This window comes from Oncorhynchus nerka, linkage group LG25 (assembly GCF_034236695.1).
Source record: "Oncorhynchus nerka isolate Pitt River linkage group LG25, Oner_Uvic_2.0, whole genome shotgun sequence".
Taxonomy (NCBI): domain Eukaryota; kingdom Metazoa; phylum Chordata; class Actinopteri; order Salmoniformes; family Salmonidae; genus Oncorhynchus; species Oncorhynchus nerka.
The window spans coordinates 28,155-49,194 of NC_088420.1; the positions used below are offsets into that span (position 1 = coordinate 28,155).

General features: G+C 42.8%; 1 protein-coding gene across 1 annotated transcript in view; it reads left to right on the top strand.

Moving 5' to 3' along the window:
* The window catches only part of LOC115124611 (claudin-34-like), a 32,607-nt gene extending 13,972 nt beyond the window's left edge, over positions 1-18,635 (top strand). Inside the window, exon 2 of the mRNA XM_029654027.2 lies at positions 17,146-18,635. Coding sequence (XP_029509887.1) covers positions 17,276-18,016 — 741 coding nt within the window. The 5' untranslated portion in view covers positions 17,146-17,275 and the 3' untranslated portion in view covers positions 18,017-18,635. The remainder of the gene's footprint in view (positions 1-17,145) is intronic.
* The last annotated feature ends 2,405 nt before the right edge of the window (positions 18,636-21,040 follow it).

Genomic DNA, 21,040 nt, shown 5'->3' on the forward strand with positions numbered 1-21,040 from the left:
AACCTTTTGAGGATCTGGGGACCCATGCCAAATATTTTCATTCTCTTGACAGGGAATAGGTTTTGTTGTGCCCTCTTCCCAACTGTCTTGGTATGTTTGGACCACGATAGTTTGTTGGTGATGTGGACACCAAGGAAATTGAAACTCTCGACCCGCTCCACTACAGCCCTGTCGATGTTAACGAGGGCCTGTTCGGCCTGCCTTTTCCTGTAGTCCACAATCAGCTCCTTTGTCTTGCTCATATTGAGGGAGAGGTTGTTGTCCTGGCAGCACACTGCCATTTCTCTGACCACCTCCCTATAGGCCGTCTCAACGTTGTCGGTGATCAGGCCTACCACTGATGTGTTGCCAGAAAACTGAATGATCGTGTTGGAGTTGTGTTTGGTCACGCAGTCATGGGTGGATAGGGAATGCAGGAGGGGACTAAGTACACACCCTTGAGGGGCCCCAGTGTTAAGGATCAGTGTGGTAGACTGGGGGAGGCCCATCAGGAAGTCCAGGATCCAGTTGCAGAGGGAGGTGTTTAGTCCCAGAGTCCTTAGCTTAGTGATGAGCATTGTGGGCACTAACCCTAACCCTTTATTATGACAGCCTTAAAAACTTATTGAGAGCCGGGGGCAGTATTCGGAAATTTGGATGACTGACGTGCCCAAAGTAAACTGCCTGTTACTCAGGCCCAGACGTTAGGATATGCATATAATTGGTAGTATTGGGTAGAAAAATTCTGAAGTTTCTAAAACTGTTCAAATAATGTCTGTGAGTATAACATAACTGATATGGCAGGCAAAAACCAGAGGTGAATCCATCCGGAATTTTTATTTTTTGAGGTGTCTGCCATTTCAAATCCTTGTTATTGGGAAAATCAAAGGAATACCTCCCAGATTGCAGTTCCTAGGTCTTCCACTGGATGTCAGTCTTTAGAAAACACTTTAGAAAGAGTTTTAGGCTTCTTTTTTGAAAAATAGAATTTGTACTTTTTCTAGGTGACTCCCATTTGACTGTAGGTTTGTGGCACCCGTGGATGAGGACGCTCACTTCATTATTAATCTCCGGTAATGAACATACTATTCTCCCGTCTTACATTTTATCGTTTATTTACATATTAGGGTACCTGAGGATTGATTAGAAATGTTGTTTGACTTGTTTGGACGAAGTTTATTGGTAACTTTTGGGATTCCTTTATATGCATTTTGAACGAGGGAAACAGGTCGATTACTGAATCAAGCGCGCCAACTAAACTTACTTTTTGGGTATATAAAGGAGGACTTTATCGAACAAAAGGACCATTTGATGTGTAGCTGGGACCCTTGGGATTGCAAACGGAGGAAGATCTTCAAAGGTAAGTGATTTATTTTATTGCTATTTCTGACTTTCATGATGCCTCTGCTTGTTTGGAAAATGTTTGTAATGCTTTTGTATGCGGGGTGCTGTCCTCAGATAATCGCTTTCGCCGTAATGCCTTTTTGAAAAAGAGGCTGGATTAATAAGAAGTTAAGCTTTTAAATTATGTAAGACACTTGTATTTTCATGAATGTTGAATATTACGAATTTGTATTTTGAATTTACCACGCTCCAATTTCACCGGATGTTGTCGAATTTGATCCCGTTTTAACGGGATTTCCGCACTAAGAGGTTATTAAGGCATCTTTAATCAGAAACAGAAACGGTTTCATCCTCTTTCTTCACACCATAGGCATTGACACTTGGACTATGGGATTTCTCAATCACATCCTGTTTTAGTAGCTTGCCACATTCTGCTAGCAAGATGACCTGCCTAGCTGGGGAGGTGTGGTGTCACCTGTTTTTGATGCGGTGTTCCACAGATGTTGTTTTACTCATGTGAATGGGGAATGAAAATGTCACTATACTCAGAAGACTGTCACTATATTCAGTTAGTAGACTTTCACAATACTCAGACTATCACTATACTCAGTGGGGGACTAAGAGGGGAACTGAGGGGACTTGAGGGTCCGAGTGGGACAGGGGCCTAGAAGGATTAGGGGGCCTAGGAGGACTAGGATCACTGGGGGGCGAGAACGCAAGCTGAAATAGACTGTCTGAAATGATCTGGAATAGAGGTACCTGAGCCTGTGTCAAGTAAGGCATTAACTGCTGTTACTTCCATTATCACATGAATCAACGCACTGCATGGGTTTTTTCTTGTTGTCATCAGTAGAGGATTGGACCTATTGTGCTAAAAGAGCTCCCAAATGTCAGCTGCTGTCCGTTTCCTGATACTGTGCATTACGGTCCTGCTGTCCAAGTGCAGTCTGTGTGATGGGGAAGAGTAGCGTGAGATTTGAGACTCCTGCTTGTAAGAGCACCTGGAGGGACTTGGCGAGTGCTTACCCAGTCGTGGGTAAGGTGAGGAGGCACACCCTCTGTGTGGTGAGTCACCATAAGTAATTTACATGTAAATGGACCCATGAGCACCAACACTTGAAGTTCATAGACTAGGAGCACGTCAAATTAAAGTCTATATTTTGGGGAAATTAAAGCATAAAACCATTTTTCAACCATTTTCCATCTAAAACATTTGGTGGTTTTGTGTCTAAAGCAGATGAAAAGCTGTTTAAAAAAACATCTACCTGAAAAAAAAGTCTTAAAACGTATTTCACTCTTAGAAGAAAGGGTTCTTTGGCTGTCCCCATAGGAAAACTATTTTTGGTTCCTGATAAAACCATTTCCCTGTGGAAAAGCGTACAACATGGAACCCGGCGGGGTTCTACTTGGAGCAAAAGGGGCTCTACCTTGAACCAAAAATGGTTCTTCAAAGGGTTCTCCTAATAAATCGAATCAAATCAAATGTTATTGGTTAGCAGATGTTAGCAGTGAAATATACCTGCTGGAGCGTGTGCTACGGGGTGGGTGTTGCTATGGTGACCAGTGAGCTGAGATAAGGCGGAGCTTTACCTAGCATGACCTGCATGACTTATAGATGACCTGGAGCCAGTGGGTTTGGCGATGAATATGTAGAGGACCAGCCAACGAAAGCATACAGGTCTCTGTGGTGGGTAGTATATGGGGCTTTGGTGACAAAACGGATGGCACTGTGATAGACTGCATCTAATTTGCTGAGTAGAGTGTTGGAGGCTATTTTGTAAATGACATCGCAGAAGTCAAGGATCGGTAGGATAGTCAGTTTTACGAGGTTATGTTTGGCAGCATGAGTGAAGGAGGCGTTGTTGCGAAATAGTAAGCCGATTCTAGATTTAACTTTGGATTGGAGATGCTTAATGTCAGTCTGGAAGGAGAGTTTACAGTATAGCCAGACACCAATGTATTTATAGGTGTCCATATTCTATGTCCAGAGTGGTGATGCTAGTCAGGCGGACAGCGAACGGTTGAAGAGCATTCATTTAGTTTTACTAGCATTTAAGAGCAGTTGGAGGCCACAGAAGGAGTGTTGTATGGCATTGAAGCTCATTTGGAGGTTTGACAAAGAAGGGCCAGATGTATACAGAATGGTGTTGCCTGCATAGAGGTGGATTAAAGAATCACCCGCAGCAAGAGCGACATCATTGATATATACAGAGAAAAGAGTCGGCCCGAGAATTGAACACTGTGGCACCCCCATAGAGACTGCCAGAGGTCCGGACAACAGGCCCTCTGATTTGACACACTGAACTCTATCTGAGAAGTAGTTAGTGAAGCAGGCGAGGCAGTCATTAGAGAAACCAAGGCTGTTGAGTCTGCCGATAAGAATACGGTGATTGACAGAGTTGAAAGTCTTGGCCAGGTCAATGAAGACGGCTGCACAGTACTGTCTTTTATCGATGGCAGTTATGATGTTGTTTAAGACCGTGAGCGTGGCTGAGGTGACCAGCTCGGAAACCAGATTTTATAGCGGTTGTGTGAAGATTGTATGAGATTTGAAATGATTGGTGATCTGTTTGTTCACTTGGCTTTCGAAGCCTTTTGAAAAGCAGGGCAGGATGGATATAGGTCTATAACAGTTTGGGTCTAGAGTGTCTCCCCCTTTGAAGAGGGAGATGACAGTGGCCACTTTCCAATTTGTAGAAATCTTTGATGATACGAAAGAGAGGTTGAACAGACTAGAAATAGGGGTGCAGAGCTGTTGGCCGGGGTTGGGGTAGCCAGGTGGAAAGCATGGCCAGCCATAGAAAAATGCTTATTGAAATTCTCAATTATCGTGGATTTATCAGTGTGACAGTGTTTCCTAGTCTCAGTGCAGTCGGCACCTGGGAGGAGGTAATTTTATTCTCCATGGACTTTACTGTGTTCCAAAACATTTAGGAATTAAAGCTGCAGGATGCAAATTTCTGTTTGAAAAGTCTAGCCAATGCTTTCCTAACTGACTGTGTGTATTGGTTCCTGACTTACCTAAAAAGTATATCCCGGCTCCCGAACCTGGTCGCGTCTGGAGAGGAGGAAGGTAATGTGACGGAAAAGTCTGTCACTGGCCGCGGGCAGTGTTTGGTACACTGATGCACACACACATTCATCGTGCATCCCTGCTCTGCGAGGACCGACACCCAAGTTAACTTCTCTATCTTAGTACATTTCACACTTACCTTCCGTCAGCAACAGGTTATTGTAAAAGGAATATACAGACAAGGGTTCCTTTTTTATTTGAACTTCTTATGGCTGAAATCCCGCTACCGGGATCGATATGACAACAGCCAGTGAAAGTGCAGGGCGCCAAATTCAAACAACAGAAATCTCATAATTAAAATTCCTCAAACATACAAGTATTTTACACCATTTTTTAAAGATAAACTTGTTGTTAATCCCACCACAGTGTCCGATTTCAAAAAGGCTTTACAGCGAATGGACACCAAACGATTATGTTTTTTTGTCACAGAAAAATAAAGCCATTTTTCCAGCCAAAGAGAGGAGTCACAAAAAGCAGAAACCGCAGGAAAGCAGAAATATAGATAAAATTAATCACTAACGTTTGATGATCTTCATCAAATGACACTCATAAGACTTTTGTGTTACACAATACATGTATGTTTTGTTCGATAAAGTTCATATTTATATCCAAAAATCTCAGTTTACATCGGCATGTTATGTTCAGTAGTTCCAAAACATCTGGTGATTTTGCAGAGAGCCACATCAATATACATAACTACTCATAATAAACAGTGATAAAAGATACAACTGTTATGCATGGAATTTTAGCTCCACTGCTCCTTAATGCAACGACCGCTGTGTCAGATTTCAAAAAAACTTTATGGAAAGAGCACACCATGCCATAATCTGAGTACAGCGCTCAGACAACAAAACAAGCCAAACAGATACACCACCATGTTGTGGAGTCAACAGAAGTCAGAAATAGCATTATAAATATTCACTTACCTTTGATGATCTTCATCAGAATGCACTCCCAGGAATCCCAGTTCCACAATAAATGTTTGTTTTGTTCGATAAAGTCCATCATTTATGTCCAAATACCTCCTTTTGTTAGCGCGTTTAGTAAACAAATTCAAACTCACTAGGTGCGTGCAAGTCCAGTCGAAAGTTCAGACAAAGTTAAAACGTTATATTACAGTTCATAGAAACATGTCAAACGATGTATAGAATCAATCTTTAGGATGTTGTTAACCTCTTACGTGACCCGACACGCATGCGTCCCATCTAGCCATCTGGAAATGCAAATGCGCTACGCTAAATGCTAATAGCACTCGTTAAAACTCAAACGTTCATTAAAACACACATGCAGGGTCCTGAATTAAAGCTACCCTCGTTGTGAATCCAGCCAACAAATCAGATTTTTAAAATGCTTTTCGGCGAAAGCATGAGAAGCTATTATCTGATAGCATGCAACACCCCGAAATACCCGAAGGGGACGTAAACAAAATAATTAGCATAGCCGGCGCTACACAAAACGCAGAAATAAAATATAAAACATTCATTACCTTTGACGATCTTCTTTCTTGGCACTCCTAGATGTCCCATAAACATCACTATTGGGTCTTTTTTTTTCTCGATTAAATTGGTCCATATATACCCTAAATATCGAGCTATGGAAAGTGTGTGATCAAGGAAAAAACTGCTTTTTAAAACGCATTTTTTTAAATTAAAAAAGTTGACGATAAACTTTCACAAAACACTTCGAAATACTTTTGTAATCCAACTTTAGGTATTAGTAAACGTTAATAATCTATCAAATTGATCACGGGCGATGTATATTCAATAGCTCCACGTCTTGAAATCATGTCCGGAAATTTCTCATCCAAAACATCCTGTCGGAGACCGGAAGGAATGGGCTCTCTCTTACTCGTTTGGCCAAGAAACAAAGTGCAGGCAATTGACAAGACTGGTGACATCCTGTGGAAGCTGTAGGACTTGCAATCTCAGCCCCATTTAATTTGCTTTCTAATAGACAATACATGCAAGTGGCGCATTGATATATTTTCCAGTTTTCAGTGATCAGTTTTTCTTCCGCTTTTCGATGAGACACACGTTCTGTTATAGTCACAGCCGTGATTTAACCATTTTTTGAAACGTCAGAGTGTTTTCTATCCACACATACTAATCATATGCATATACTATATTCCTGGCATGAGTAGCAGGACGCTGAAATGTTGCGCGATTTTTAACAGAATGTTCGAAAAGGTAGGGGGTAGACATAGGTTTTAACTAGCACATCAGGGTTGACAGAGTGTGCTAAAGCAGTGAATAAAGCAAACTTAGGGAGGAGGCTTCTGATGTTAACATGCATGAAACCAAGGCTATTACGGTTGCAAAAATCAACAATGAGAGCACCTGGGGACACACAGGGCCTTGGTTAACCTCTACATTCCCAGTGGAACAGAGGAGAAGTATAACTGTACCATATTTGCAATGCTACTAATTAAAACCCCAATTGGTCCCCACTATTCCACCCGCTAAAAGCCCTCCTCATCCCGAGTTGGGTTGTCATCCCAATGCCCGGCAGACCACCCCCGACCCCCAGTATCCCATAGCCCTGAAAAGACTGGGATCCATCCTTCGAAAAGAGCACACAGTGCCATTTACAGAACAGAAATAGATCAACCGCCAAATGCATTTCTATCGCCCTCACCTCGATTTGTATTATATATAGCCATCAAAAAATGTATATATATTTTGAAAATCCTGTTTCTTATTTTCCATAATTTGCTATTAATATTTGTAGTAATGTAGGCAATTTATGCAAAGAATTTTACCTCTCACCAGTCTTGCTATTACCATTACATTATACAAAGATTTATTATCCTATTAGTCCCTAACATCTATTACTCGCAACAGTTGTGGGATACACACATATACCCATACACCCTTACACCCACATTCCCCCCAAACAACCATAGGCTCACGTTCTCAACAGTTGCACCATCCCAGAGCCCAACTCAAGAAAGGTCCTGATTTACGAATGCATATACAGTTGCAGCTGTATGAGAAGGCCTGCAAGATTGTGCAAGAAAAATGGGCAGAACTTGAGAGATTTTATTAGTCCTAGATGATGGAGGTCAAATGTACACCTTTTCCCTGAAACACCCACAACACGGTCCCCCGTATATTTACCATAATCCCAAGCATCTCCATGCAGTCAGACTTTTGATTTTGTGCCACCAGGGTCACAATAATATACCCCCTCTCTGAATGTCCGAGTGTGACCCCCTCCCTATGGGTTACTGCAGCTCGTGTTGCCATCCCTGCTACTGCCAGGTGGGGGCACCCCACCGGAATCCCCACCGGCTAGGTACAAGGTCATCAAGGTTCTCATTAGCAGCTTTGAGAATGTCCTTGTATAGTATGCTCTCCCTTTAGGGGGCTATGGCTTTGCAGGACCAACTCTGCCAAGCAGGCTCAGAATCTTGAGGGGGCAGTGCTGCTCTAGGTCTCTGACCACATTTTGGCTGCATACAAACCGCTTACAGCAGACCCATCAAACAGTTAGGGACTTTTCCTTAGTATCTGGGTCATTCAGGTGCGTGTCTAGGGTATAGGATTGTGGACCGTTCTGTCAATATAGGATCATAAATAAATAAATTAGATATATAATTTATTTAAAAAATGAAGTTCCCTATGAAAGGACAATAAATAAATTAAATGTATAATTTATTTTAAAACACTATTCCACCATGATAGGACAATAAATAAATAAATCAGTTGTATAATTCATTATAAAAAGTATATCCATCATCTGAACAACATTGAAAGCTCTCTCACACCCCCGGTCACAGCAATACATTGGTTCTGGTATATGCAACCATTTCCTTTCTCACTCAACGCCACACTTTCCCAAACATAAAATACACACACACACCACACACCACACACCACACACCACACCATCCACACACCACACACCACACACCACACACCACACACCACACCATCCACACACCACACACACACACCACACACCACACCATCCACACACCACACACACACACCACACACACACCACACACCACACACCACACCATCCACACACCACACACACACACCACACACCACACCATCCACACACCACACACACACACCACACACCACACCATCCACACACCACACACACCATCCACACACCACACACCACACACACACACCACACACCACACACCACACACCACACCATCCACACACCACACACCACACACCACACACCACACACCACACCATCCACACACCACACCATCCACACACCACACACACACACCACACCATCCACACACCACACACACCATCCACACACACACACCACACACACACACACACACCACACACCACACACCACACCATCCACACACCACACACCACACACCACACACCACACACCACACCATCCACACACCACACACCACACACCACACACCACACACCACACCATCCACACACCACACACCACACACACACACCACACCATCCACACACCACACACCACACCATCCACACACCACACACCACACACCACACCATCCACACACCACACACCACACACCACACACCACACCATCCACACACCACACACCACACACCACACACCACACCATCCACACACCACACACCACACACCACACACCACACACCACACACACACACCACACCATCCACACACCACACACCACACACCACACACACACACCACACACCACACCATCCACACACCACACACCACACACCACACACCACACACCACACACCACACCATCCACACACCACACACCACACACCACACACCACACACCACACACCACACCATCCACACACCACACCATCCACACACCACACCATCCACACACCACACACACACACACCACACACCACACACCACACACCACACACCACACCATCCACACACCACACCATCCACACACCACACACCACACACCACACACCACACACCACACCATCCACACACCACACCATCCACACACCACACACCACACACCACACACCACACCATCCACACACCACACCATCCACACACCACACACCACACACCACACACCACACACCACACACCACACCATCCACACACCACACACCACACACCACACACCACACACCACACCACACCACACCACACCATCCACACCACACCACACCACACCACACCATCCACACCACACCACACCACACCACACCACACACCACACACCACACCATCCACACATACTGTGCCTTCTGTTTTCTGTGTTTTTATCTTCACCATGTTAAATTAGTGATTTTATGTTCCAATTAGTTTTATGTGAAGATAAATAGAAAAGCTGTATTTTTTGTTGTATTATTACAATCCATAACCGGGCTAGAATTGTGTTTCATTATTTTCGTCTATAAGAACTTTTTTAAATAGCCATGGAATAGTCTTTGAGAGAAGCCTTACTTGACATTCAATCTGAATATGTCCGTAAACACACCAGCCAGATGGTCTGCACATGGGTTAACACGTTTAAATGGCTTACTCACGTCGGCCACGGAGAAGGAGAGCCCACAGTCCTTGGTAGCGGGTTGCGTCGGTGGCACTGTGTTATCCTCAGTCTGCTGTCCTCACATGCGTCAAGATGGCCACCATTTTTTCCTGTAACCAAGAAGGCAAAGATAACTGAACTAAATGACGATCGCCCCGTAGCACTCATATCTGTCATCATGACGTGCTTTGAAAGACTAGTCAAGACTAGTCAAGACTAGTCTCTGTTGTAGTCGTCACGGCCGAGTGGCGCAGCGGTCTAAGGCATCTCAGTGCTAGAGGCATCACTACAGACCCTGGTTCGATTCCAGGTTGTATCACAACCGGCCGTGATTGGGAGTCCCATAGGGCGACATACACTTGGTCCGGGTTTGGCCGGTGTAGGCCGTCATTGTAAATAGGAATTTGTTCTTAACTGACTTTCCTAGTTAAGTAAAAAAGGGTGTATTTTTTATCTGTTTTTTAAAATCAAATGTTACCTGCTTGAGTTACTTGATGCGGAATAGAGTTCCATGTAGTACTGTGCGCCTCCCAGTCTGTTCTGGACTTGGGGACTGCGAAGAGACCTCTGGTGGCATGTGTTGTGGGGTATGCATGGGTGTGCAAGTAGTTTAAACAGACAGCTCGGTGCTTTCGTTAATACTTCTCACAAATACAAGTAGTGATGAAGTCCATCTCTCCTCCACTTTGAGCCAGGAGAGATTGACATGCATATTATTAATATTTTCTACCTGTGTATATCCAAGGACCAGCAGTGCTGCCCTGTTCTGAGCCAATTGTTCTGAGCCAATTCTGAGCCAATTACAAGTCCTTTTTTGTGGCACCTGACTAACTGAACAGTAGTCCAGGTGCGACAAACCTATGCCCTGTAGACCTTCCTTGTTGAGAAGGCAGAGCAGCGCTTTATTATAGACAGACTTCTCCCCATTTTAGCTGCAGTTGTATCAATATGTTTTGACCATGACAGTTTACAATCCAGGGTTACTCCAAGCAGTTTAGTCTCCTCAATTTGCTCAATTTCACATTATTCATTACAAGATTTAGTTGAGGTTTAGGGTTTACTGAATGATTTGTCCCAAATACAATGATTTTAGTTTTGGAAATATTTAGGACTAATTTATTCCTTGCCACCCACTCTGAAAGTAACTGCAGATCTTTGTTAAGTGTTGCAGTATTTCAGTCACTGTGGTAGCTGACGTGTATAGTGTTGAGTCATCCGCATACACAGACACACTGGCTTTACTCAGAGCCAATAAAGATGGGGATTTCCTGATTCTACCTGGATTATGTTGGACATGCTTCCATTAAATAACACCCTCTGTGTTCTGTTAGGCAGGTAACTCTTTATCCACAATATAGCAGGGGGTGTAAAGCCATAACACCCTCTGTGTTCTGTTAGGCAGGTAACTCTTTATCCACAATATAGCAGGGGGTGTAAAGCCATAACACCCTCTGTGTTCTGTTAGGCAGGTAACTCTTTATCCACAATATAGCAGGGGGTGTAAAGCCATAACACATATGTTTTTTCCAGCAGCAGACTATGATCAATAATGTCATAAGCTGTACTGACGTCTTCCAAGACAGATCATTTTATCATCAATTTCTCTCAGCCAATCATCAGTCATTTGTGTAAGTGCTGTAAGTGCTGAAAGTCTGTTGTGAATTTGTTTACTGTAAAATATCATTGATCTGGTCAAACTTCAAAATGGCGGCGGAAGAAATGGCAGCAGTTTTACGGGCGCCCAACCAATTGTGCTACTATGTGTTTTTTTGTGTGCATTATTTGTAACTTATTTTGTACATAATGTTTCTGCAACCGTATTTTACGGCAAAAAATAGCTTCTGGATGTCAGGACAGCGATCACTCACCTCGGATTAGACAAAGATTTTTCTTAAACAAGCAGGACGCACAGGACATTCTCCAAACACCCGACATGGCCAACATCCCCGTTATTTGCAAGAGGAAGAGACGCAGGTACAGAGGACACAGAGTGGGCTGCCTCGTGATGGCCCGCAGAAGGCGAGTGGGAAAGCTGCAGTTACCGTCAATATTACTCGCCAACTTGCAATGACAACAGGTACGATCACGAATATCCTACCAACGGGACATCAAAAACTGTAATATCCTGTGTTTCACGGTGTCACACCCTGACCAGAGTTTGCTTTGTATGTTTCTATGTTTTTTTTGGTCAGGGTGTGATCTGAGTGGACATTCTATGGACATTCTATGTTGGATGTCTAGTTTGTCTGTTTCTGTGTTTGGCCTGATACGCATCAGGCTCATTGTGGGTTGTGGGTTATTGTCTATGTTAGTTGCTTGTGTCAGCACAGTTCTCATTATAGCTTCACGGTCGTTATTCGTTTATTGTTTTGTATAGTTTGTATTCAGTGTTCAGTGCTTTCTTTAATAAAAAAATCCTCATGAACACATACCATGCTGCATTTTGGTCCGCTCCTTACGACGATCGTGACACACGGAATCGTGGCTGAATGACGACATGGATATTACGCTGCACCTGCAACATAGAAAAGCACACTCCGGTAAGACGAGGGGGGGCGGTCTATGCATATTTGTAAACAACAGCTGGTGCACGAAATCTAAGGAAGTCTCTAGATTTTGCTCGCATGAAGTAGAGTATATTGTGATAAATTGCAGGCCATACTGCTTGCCTAGAGAGTTTTCAGCTATACTTTTCGTGCCTGTTTATTTACCACCACAGACAGATGCTGGCACTAAGACCGCACAATAAACGTATAAGGAAATAAGCAAACAGGAAACCAGAGGAGGCGCCGGTGACTTTAATGCAGGGAAACTTAAATCAGTTCTACCAAATCTCTATCAACATGATAAATGTCCAACCGGAGGGAAAACATTCTAGATCACCTGTATTGCACACACAGAGACGAATACAAAGCTTTCCCTCTCTCTCCATTTAGTAAATCCCACCACAACTCTATCCTCCTGATTCCTGTTACATGCAAAAATTAAAGCAGGAAGCACCAGTGACTCGGTCTATAATAAAGTGGTCAGATGAAGCAGATGCTAAACTACAGGATTGTTTTGCTATCACAGACTGGAACATGTTCCGGGATTCTTCCGATGGCATTGAGGAGTACACCACAGTCACTGGCTTTATCAATAAGTGCATTGAGGACGTCGTCCCCACAGTGACTGTACGTACATACCCCAACCAGAAGCCATGGATTACAGGCAACATTCGCACTGAGCTAAAGGGTATAACTGCCGCTTTCAAGGTGCGGAACTCTAACCCGAAAGCTTACAAGAAATCCTGCTTTGCCCTGCGACGAACCATCAAACAGGCAAAATGTCAATACAGGGCTAAGATTGAATCATACTACACCTGATCCGGTGCTCGTATTATGTGGCAGGGCTTGCAAACTATTACAGGCTACAAAGGGAAGCACAGCCGCGAGCTGCCCAGTGACACGAGCCTACCAGACGAGCTAAATCACTTCTATGCTCTCTTCGAGGCAAGCTACACTGAGGCATGCATGAGAGCATCAGCTGTTCTGGACGACTGTGTGGATTATTGAATGAAGCGCTCCAAATAAACATACTTTTTGGGGATATAAAGAAGGACATTATCGAACAAAAGGACCAGTGGTTGATAAGGGAACCAGTGGTGTGTTGATAAGGGAACCAGTGGTGTGTTGATAAGGGAACCAGTGGTGTGTTGATAAGGGAACCAGTGGTGTGTTGATAAGGGAACCAGTGGTGTGTTGATAAGGGAACCAGTGGTGTGTTGATAAGGGAACCAGTGGTGTGTTGATAAGGGAACCAGTGGTGTGTTGATAAGGGAACCAGTGGTGTGTTGATAAGGGAACCAGTGGTGTGTTGATAAGGGAACCAGTGGTGTGTTGATAAGGGAACCAGTGGTGTGTTGATAAGGGAACCAGTGGTGTGTTGATAAGGGAACCAGTGGTGTGTTGTTATGTAGCTGAGGACGCTTGTGATTTCAAACAGATGAAGATCTTCAAAGGTAAGCGATTTATTTTATCGCTATTTCTGACACCCACGATGCATCTGCTTGGTTGGAAAGTGTTTTTTTAAATGCTTTTGTATGCGGGGCGCTGTCCTCAGATAATTGCACGGTGTGCTTTCGCCGTAAAGCCTTTTTTGAAATCTGACAATGCGGCGGGATTAACAAGAAGTTTATCTTTTAAATTATGTATGACACTTGTATTTTCATGAACGTTTTATATTACGATTTCTGTCATTTGAATTTGGCGCTCTTCAATTTCACCGGATGTTGTCGAGGTGGGTCGCTTGAGGCACGCCTAGCCCACAGGTCAACATACACCAACATACACAAGGCTGCAGGGCCAGACGGATTACCAGGACGTGTGCTACGTGCATCTGCTGACCAACTGGCAGGTGTCTTCACTGACATTTTCAACATGTCCCTGATTGAGTCTGTAATACCAATATGTTTCAAGCCTCCTCATATCGTCGCTGCTCAGCTTTCACTGCCTCCAGCTCTGCTTTGGGGTGGCGATATTCCCCAGCCTGTGCCAAGGGTCCCTCTCCGTTCAATATCTCCTCCCATGTCCAGGAGTCCTGTGATGCTGTTGTCGCTGTCTTTACCACGCCACTTGCTGTTGTTGCTGCTGCTGCTGCTGTCGTCGCTGTCTTTACCACGTCACTTGGTCCTTGGTTGGTGGGTGTTTCTGTAAGGGATTCTGTAAAGGATCGGAGGACCAATATGCGGCGTGGTAAGTGTCCATGGTTCTTTTAATAAGAAAGAGTACACATGAACAACTGAATACAAAAACAATAAACGTGGAATGAACGAAACCCAAAACAGTACCGTGTGGTGAAAAACACAGACACGGAACAAACACACAGTGAAACCCAGGCTACCTAAGTATGATTCTCAATCAGAGACAACTAATGACACCTGCCTCTGATTGAGAACCATACTAGGCCGAAACATAGAAATCCCCAAATCATATAAAAACAAACAAACACTGCCCACCCCAACTCACGCTCTGACCATACTAAATAATGACAAAACAAAGGAAATAAAGGTCAGAACGTGACACTGCAGATGTGCGCTAAACAGTGCACTTGCACTTGAGATGTGTTTTGAGGATATGGATGAGAAAGTGAACTTCTCATTTCCAAAAATGTAGCTCAGCTGGAATACTGCTTTGCGATCTATTAAGATTAAGGGTTGCATTAAATAGGCACAATATTTTTTTACTAAACATTTTGGCAATGTTCATATCTTTTGGCAAAAAACGTGTAGCATTCACTGTGAAAGTTGATACATGTAGGCCCTTCATATATAGGCTAAGCCCAGCACTTTTTTAAAGCATTAATTTATGAAGTCAGTTATTGTTTTTTTTTTGCTCAAATTTGAGCAGCACCTCTTAAATTTCTCTCAAAACACAGGGATGTCAAATTGCGGTGGACTAGTATTATCAGAGGATCTTAGTGGAAAAACAGAAGGTTATTCTGGCTGGAATTATTTCTCTACTGCTATGCAAAAATGAATGACATGGTAGATTCAGATGGGACTTAAATGTATGTTTGTGCACATAATTACACAGCTCTATCTCCCCCAGTAAAACGAATCCCATGGAGATAGGACTTTTCGTGTGTTACATGAATAATCAGCAGTAGTCTCTTGATAACTTGTGCTAACAATGTTCTTAAATACAACTTCAATCACAAGAATGATATTCCATGTCGAGTGCAGAAGCTAGCAGCTAACAGCTAGCAGCTAACAGCTAACAGCTAGCAGCTAACAGCTAGCAGCTAGCAGCTAGCAGCTAGCAGCTAGCCAGACCGATAACTACAACACTTGAATTTGGAACTAGATTTCCTGTCTTAATCCATTAGCTCTTTCTCTCCACTAGGTGGCAGTATTTACCCTTACAAATCTACTATTCCCGATAGAAATAACACCATTCTTCATACATTGTAATGTATAAATTGATAAGAACTAGGTAAATGAGTCATCCGTTTGGAAAAGGGAATTGTAAATACAAATATAGCAATTGTTTTAGATGATCTTTCCTTATGATTACTGAAGACGAATGTCAAACCAGTCATGTGGAAGGAAACTGAAAATCATATCTATATGACATATATTGCCTCCACAGTGAAGTACAGTAGGCTATATATGGCGGGGATTACATCTGATGACCCTAGCTATAGGCTTCTCTAGTGCTGAACCCACCGAGTTGATGTATGCTCTCTAGAATGTTTTAATTATATGCCCAGGCTTTCTGTAGTTTAAAAAAAATAATTTGTATAATGTTAAATATTAGCCACCATCAGTAATACCCACATACAATTATAACTGTCACTCTCGTGTTAGTTTCCTTCAATTTGTTGCTTACATTTTGTATCATTCCAATCCATTCCGTTTTCCTTTCTTTCCTCGGTCACAAGTTGTTCCTGAGGGTCGCTAGCAATAGTGAATCATATTAGGTTAAAGTTGTGTAATAATTTGATACATGTAGCCTATTTGAATCATTATGGAACTCAGACCACACTTAGCTGTTTTGGATTCTGGCACACAGTTCATGACGAATGGACTGTTGTCATACATTTCCGTGATTAGTGAGGATAAGGGTAGATTTATTGGACTATTGTTCAACCCCTTCAAATATTTAACAGATTGAACTTCAATAACTTTCAGGATGAATCACACCACTGTATTTTTTTTATTCATCAATATATTTTGTGCATAAAGGCTTAGAAATATAAATCTATAAATCTGTTTAGGGTTTGTAAATACTTTCCTCACCCTAAATAATCTACAATCAATTCTAAATCTACCAGTTGGTGGAAACTAAGACAAAATATGCATATATTTACAATAGATTGCTTTCTTTCTTTGATTCCTAATATTCAAAACCGGTTCTGTCGATATATTCTAGTGTGTCTGTAGACAAAATTATGATTAAAGGTACAGCATATTTAAAGGGATGTCTTAAGATTAATGTACTGAAAACCTATTGAATGAAAACTTCACAAGAAAATATGTTGGCCAGCAAATAGGAGGGTTTTCAGAGGTTGAATGAAATGTATTCATTGTGTGCAAGGGAGCACCACCTGCAGAGCGTGTTACGCGCCTGCATAAGGTAAGTCTGAATACCAACTACTGAGAAGTGTGTAGGACACATTTCCTAAGTCTGAATCGGCCCCTTTGGTGATATACTGTGGGAAATGCTGTACACTACATGCGGATCTAATATGTTTCTCTCATCAGGTTTCATGGGACCAGAGAAGCTGCAGAACTCTGCAGTGGTATTTGAGTTGACCGGCTGTGGGCAGGAGGACTGAGTCAGGAGTCCATCTTAAACCCAGATCATTGACGTAACCAACCCTCTGACAGGGTCATGGTGTACCTGGCCCACACGGTTCACTGGCAGTTCCTGGGCCTAGTGATTGGCTGTGTAGGCTGGATCCTGACCATGGCCACCGCGGGCCACAACGAGTGGAGGCTGTGGTACGTAGAGGACGTCTCCGTGGTAACCTCTGGCGTGGCCTGGGTGGGCGTGTGGCGGGCGTGTTTCTACAGCCACACTCTACCCGACTCAGAGTTCTGCCAGCCAATCAGCATTGCCGACCTGTTTGTTCCCGTGGAGATCTCCGTGGCACAGGTGGTCATCATGGTAGCAGTGATAACTGGACTCTTGGGAAACATCCTTGGTGCGTACGCAGTGAGGAACATCTATTTTGGTCAGAAGACTCATGACTTTATCAGACTGATGTTCTCAGGGGCCGGGGGGCTGTACGTCCTGACAGGGGTCAGCTTTCTGGTCCCTCTAGTCTGGAACGTGAAATCTGTCCTGACTAATCAGACTGTAGCATTCCCCCCAGAGTTCCACCTCCCTCCTGCCCCCCTCAGACAGGAAGTGGGCGGAGCTATCTGGATGGGGGTCGGTGCTTCGATCTTCCTTATCTTTGGCGGTCTCCTATTCCTCTGCTACAGGTATGTTATCAGGGCTAAGCCAGTCAGTGGAGAGAACGACAAGGACCCTCTACATGGGCCACCCATAAGACTAAAGTCTATATTAGAGAATGGAGACAAGGAGACCAGAGACAACCCTGCCTTCCAGGCTGATGAAGACTTTTAGGACAGAGGGCAGACAAACAGGCACTTGTAAACTTGCCGTCGTGGATTTAAAAGCATAGAATTGGTTTAAGCATTGGCTGGAGAGAGTTTCTGCCATTGTTTAATACATGCAAGAAAGTGTGGAAGTACACACTTTGGGAGAAGGGTGGGGAATCCGAATTCAACCATAAAACACTGGAAAACAGAACCCTAGAACCCCTTCTCTCTGTGCAATTATAATTTTAGCAGTTTAGAGTACAGCTTTGACAAGTGCATAGACGCAGTGATCTATATTTTGGTCTTTGATAAATGTGACTAATGAAAACTGCAATTGTTTTTGATTGATTGTATATATTTGCAACATAATTTATTTGAAATGTTTGTAACTGTAATTTTGTAGTGATCACACTTGAACTGTTGTTCTCGAGGCACCATTACAAATGAGACCCTGGAGTTAAACAAAGGCCTGATCTCAATGGAGTTAAACAAAGGCCTGATCTCAATGGAGTTAAACAAAGGCCTGATCTCAATGGAGTTAAACAAAGGCCTGATCTCAATGGAGTTAAACAAAGGCCTGATCTCAATGGAGTTAAACAAAGGCTAATAATAAAATAAAATTAACAAAGTTCATGAAATCCTTGGAATGTCAGGATTGGTTCTGTTCTCTCAGAATCAGAGATGTGTTCTGTGTTCTGGAATGTCATCATGTGTAAAATAACTTTTTTTTTAAAAGTGAAAAGAATGTGGCAGCTGTATTGTTACTGCATATAATTAACAATCATCATAATAAATAGATGCTTATATTGAAATCACTTCCTGCTATGTTGCTCCTGTTGTTGGACCCCTGCTGTGAATGAAATTAACTTTACAGCACCTCTCAGTGTGGTGCCAAAACTTCATACCCAGCTCTCTGGGGCTGCGTCTCTATTCCCTATGGCACCCTATTCCCAATATAGCGCACAACATTTGGCCAGAGCTCTATGTAAAAAGTAGTGCACTATAAAGTGATTAGTGTGGAATTTGAGGCACACGGTGATACTCCTTTATACTGCAGCAGTCAAATTGTAATCTGTTGAGAATGGAATACTGGTTGTGACAAATCTCAGTGGGAGTTAGTTATGTGATTCTTCTTAAAAAATGAGTTAATCCAGGGAAATTAATTTTTTAATTAGATTAGATTTTATTTCTCAGCTGGAGTTTAGGTATTCTGAATGAACTAGTTCAGTTAACTTAGTCCAAGGAGGGCTCTCTCTCTCAATTTCAATTTAATGGGCTTTATGGGAAACATATGTTTACATTGCCAAAGCAAGTTTTCTTTAATTATTATTCTTTTTTTTGGTGGTTTTTCTCTTAGAACAGCATTGTTGGTTAAGGCTTGTCAGTCAGCATTTCACTGTATAACACCTGTTATATTTGGCGCATGTGTCAAATATAATATATTTTGATTTTAAATAGATAATAAACAAAAGTATAATAAATAATAAAAAATTAACAGTAAACATTACCCTCACAAAAGTTCCAAAATAATAAAGACATGTCAAACGTCATATTATGTCTATATACAGTGTTGTAATGATGTGCAAATTGTTAAATTACAAAAGGGGAAATTAACATAAATATAGGTGTTTGTTCTTCACTGGTTGCCCTTTTCTTATGGTAACAGACAAACTGAATTGGTCCACTCACACTGACAGCGTCGTGAAGAAGGCGCAGCAGCGCCTCTTCAACCTCAGGAGGCTGAAGAAATTCGGCTTGTCACCAAAAGCACTCACAAACTTCTACAGATGCACAATCGAGAGCATCCTGGCGGGCTATATCACCGCCTGGTACGGCAACTGCTCCGCCCTCAACCGTAAGGCTCTCCAGAGGGTAGTGAGGTCTGCACAACGCATCACCGGGGGCAAACTACCTGCCCTCCAGGACACCTACACCACCCGATGTTACAGGAAGGCCATAAAGATCATCAAGGACATCAACCACCCGAACCACTGCCTGTTCACCCCGCTATCATCCAGAAGGCGAGGTCAGTACAGGTGCATCAAAGCTGGGACCGAGAGACTGAAAAACAGCTTCTATCTCAAGGCCATCAGACTGTTAAACAGCCACCACTAACATTGAGTGTCTGCTGCCAACACACTGTCATTGACACTGACCCAACTCCAGCCACTTTAATAATGGGAATTGATGGGAAATGATGTAAATATATCACTAGCCACTTTAAACAATGCTACCTTATATAATGTTACTTACCCTACATTATTCATCTCATATGCATACGTATATACTGTACTCTAGATCATCGACTGCATCCTTATGTCACTAGCCACTTTAACTATGCCACTTTGTTTACTTTGTCTACATACTCATCTCATATGTATATACTGTACTCGATACCATCTACTGTATGCTGCACTGTACCATCACTCATTCATATATCCTTATGTACATATTCCTTATCCCCTTACACTGTGTATAAGACAGTAGTTTTGGAATTGTTAGTTAGATTACTTGTTGGTTATCACTGCATTGTCGGAACTAGAAGCACAAGCATTTCGCTACACTCACATTAACATCTGCTAACCATGTGTATGTGACAAATAAATTTTGATTTGATTTGATTTGAATCAAATCTAATTTTATTTGTCACATACAACAACCTTACAGTGAAATGCTGACTGACAAGCCCTAAATCAACAATGCAGTTCAAGGTCACAAATATTGCTGCTGTGATGGCACGCTGTGGTATTTCACTCAATAGATATGGGAGTTTATCAAAATTGTATTTGTTTTGGAATTCTTTGTGGATCTGTGTAATCTGAGGGAGATATGTGTCTCTAATATGGTCGTACATTTGGCAGGAGGTTAGGAAATGCAGCTCAGTTTCCACCTCATTGTGTGGGCAGTGTCCACATAGCCTGTCTTCTCTTGAGAGCCAGGTCTGCCAACGCCAGCCTCTCTCAATAGCAAGGCTATGCTCACTGAGTCTGTATATAGTCAAAGCTTTACTTAAGTTTGGGTCAGTTACAATGGTCAGGAATTCTGCCAC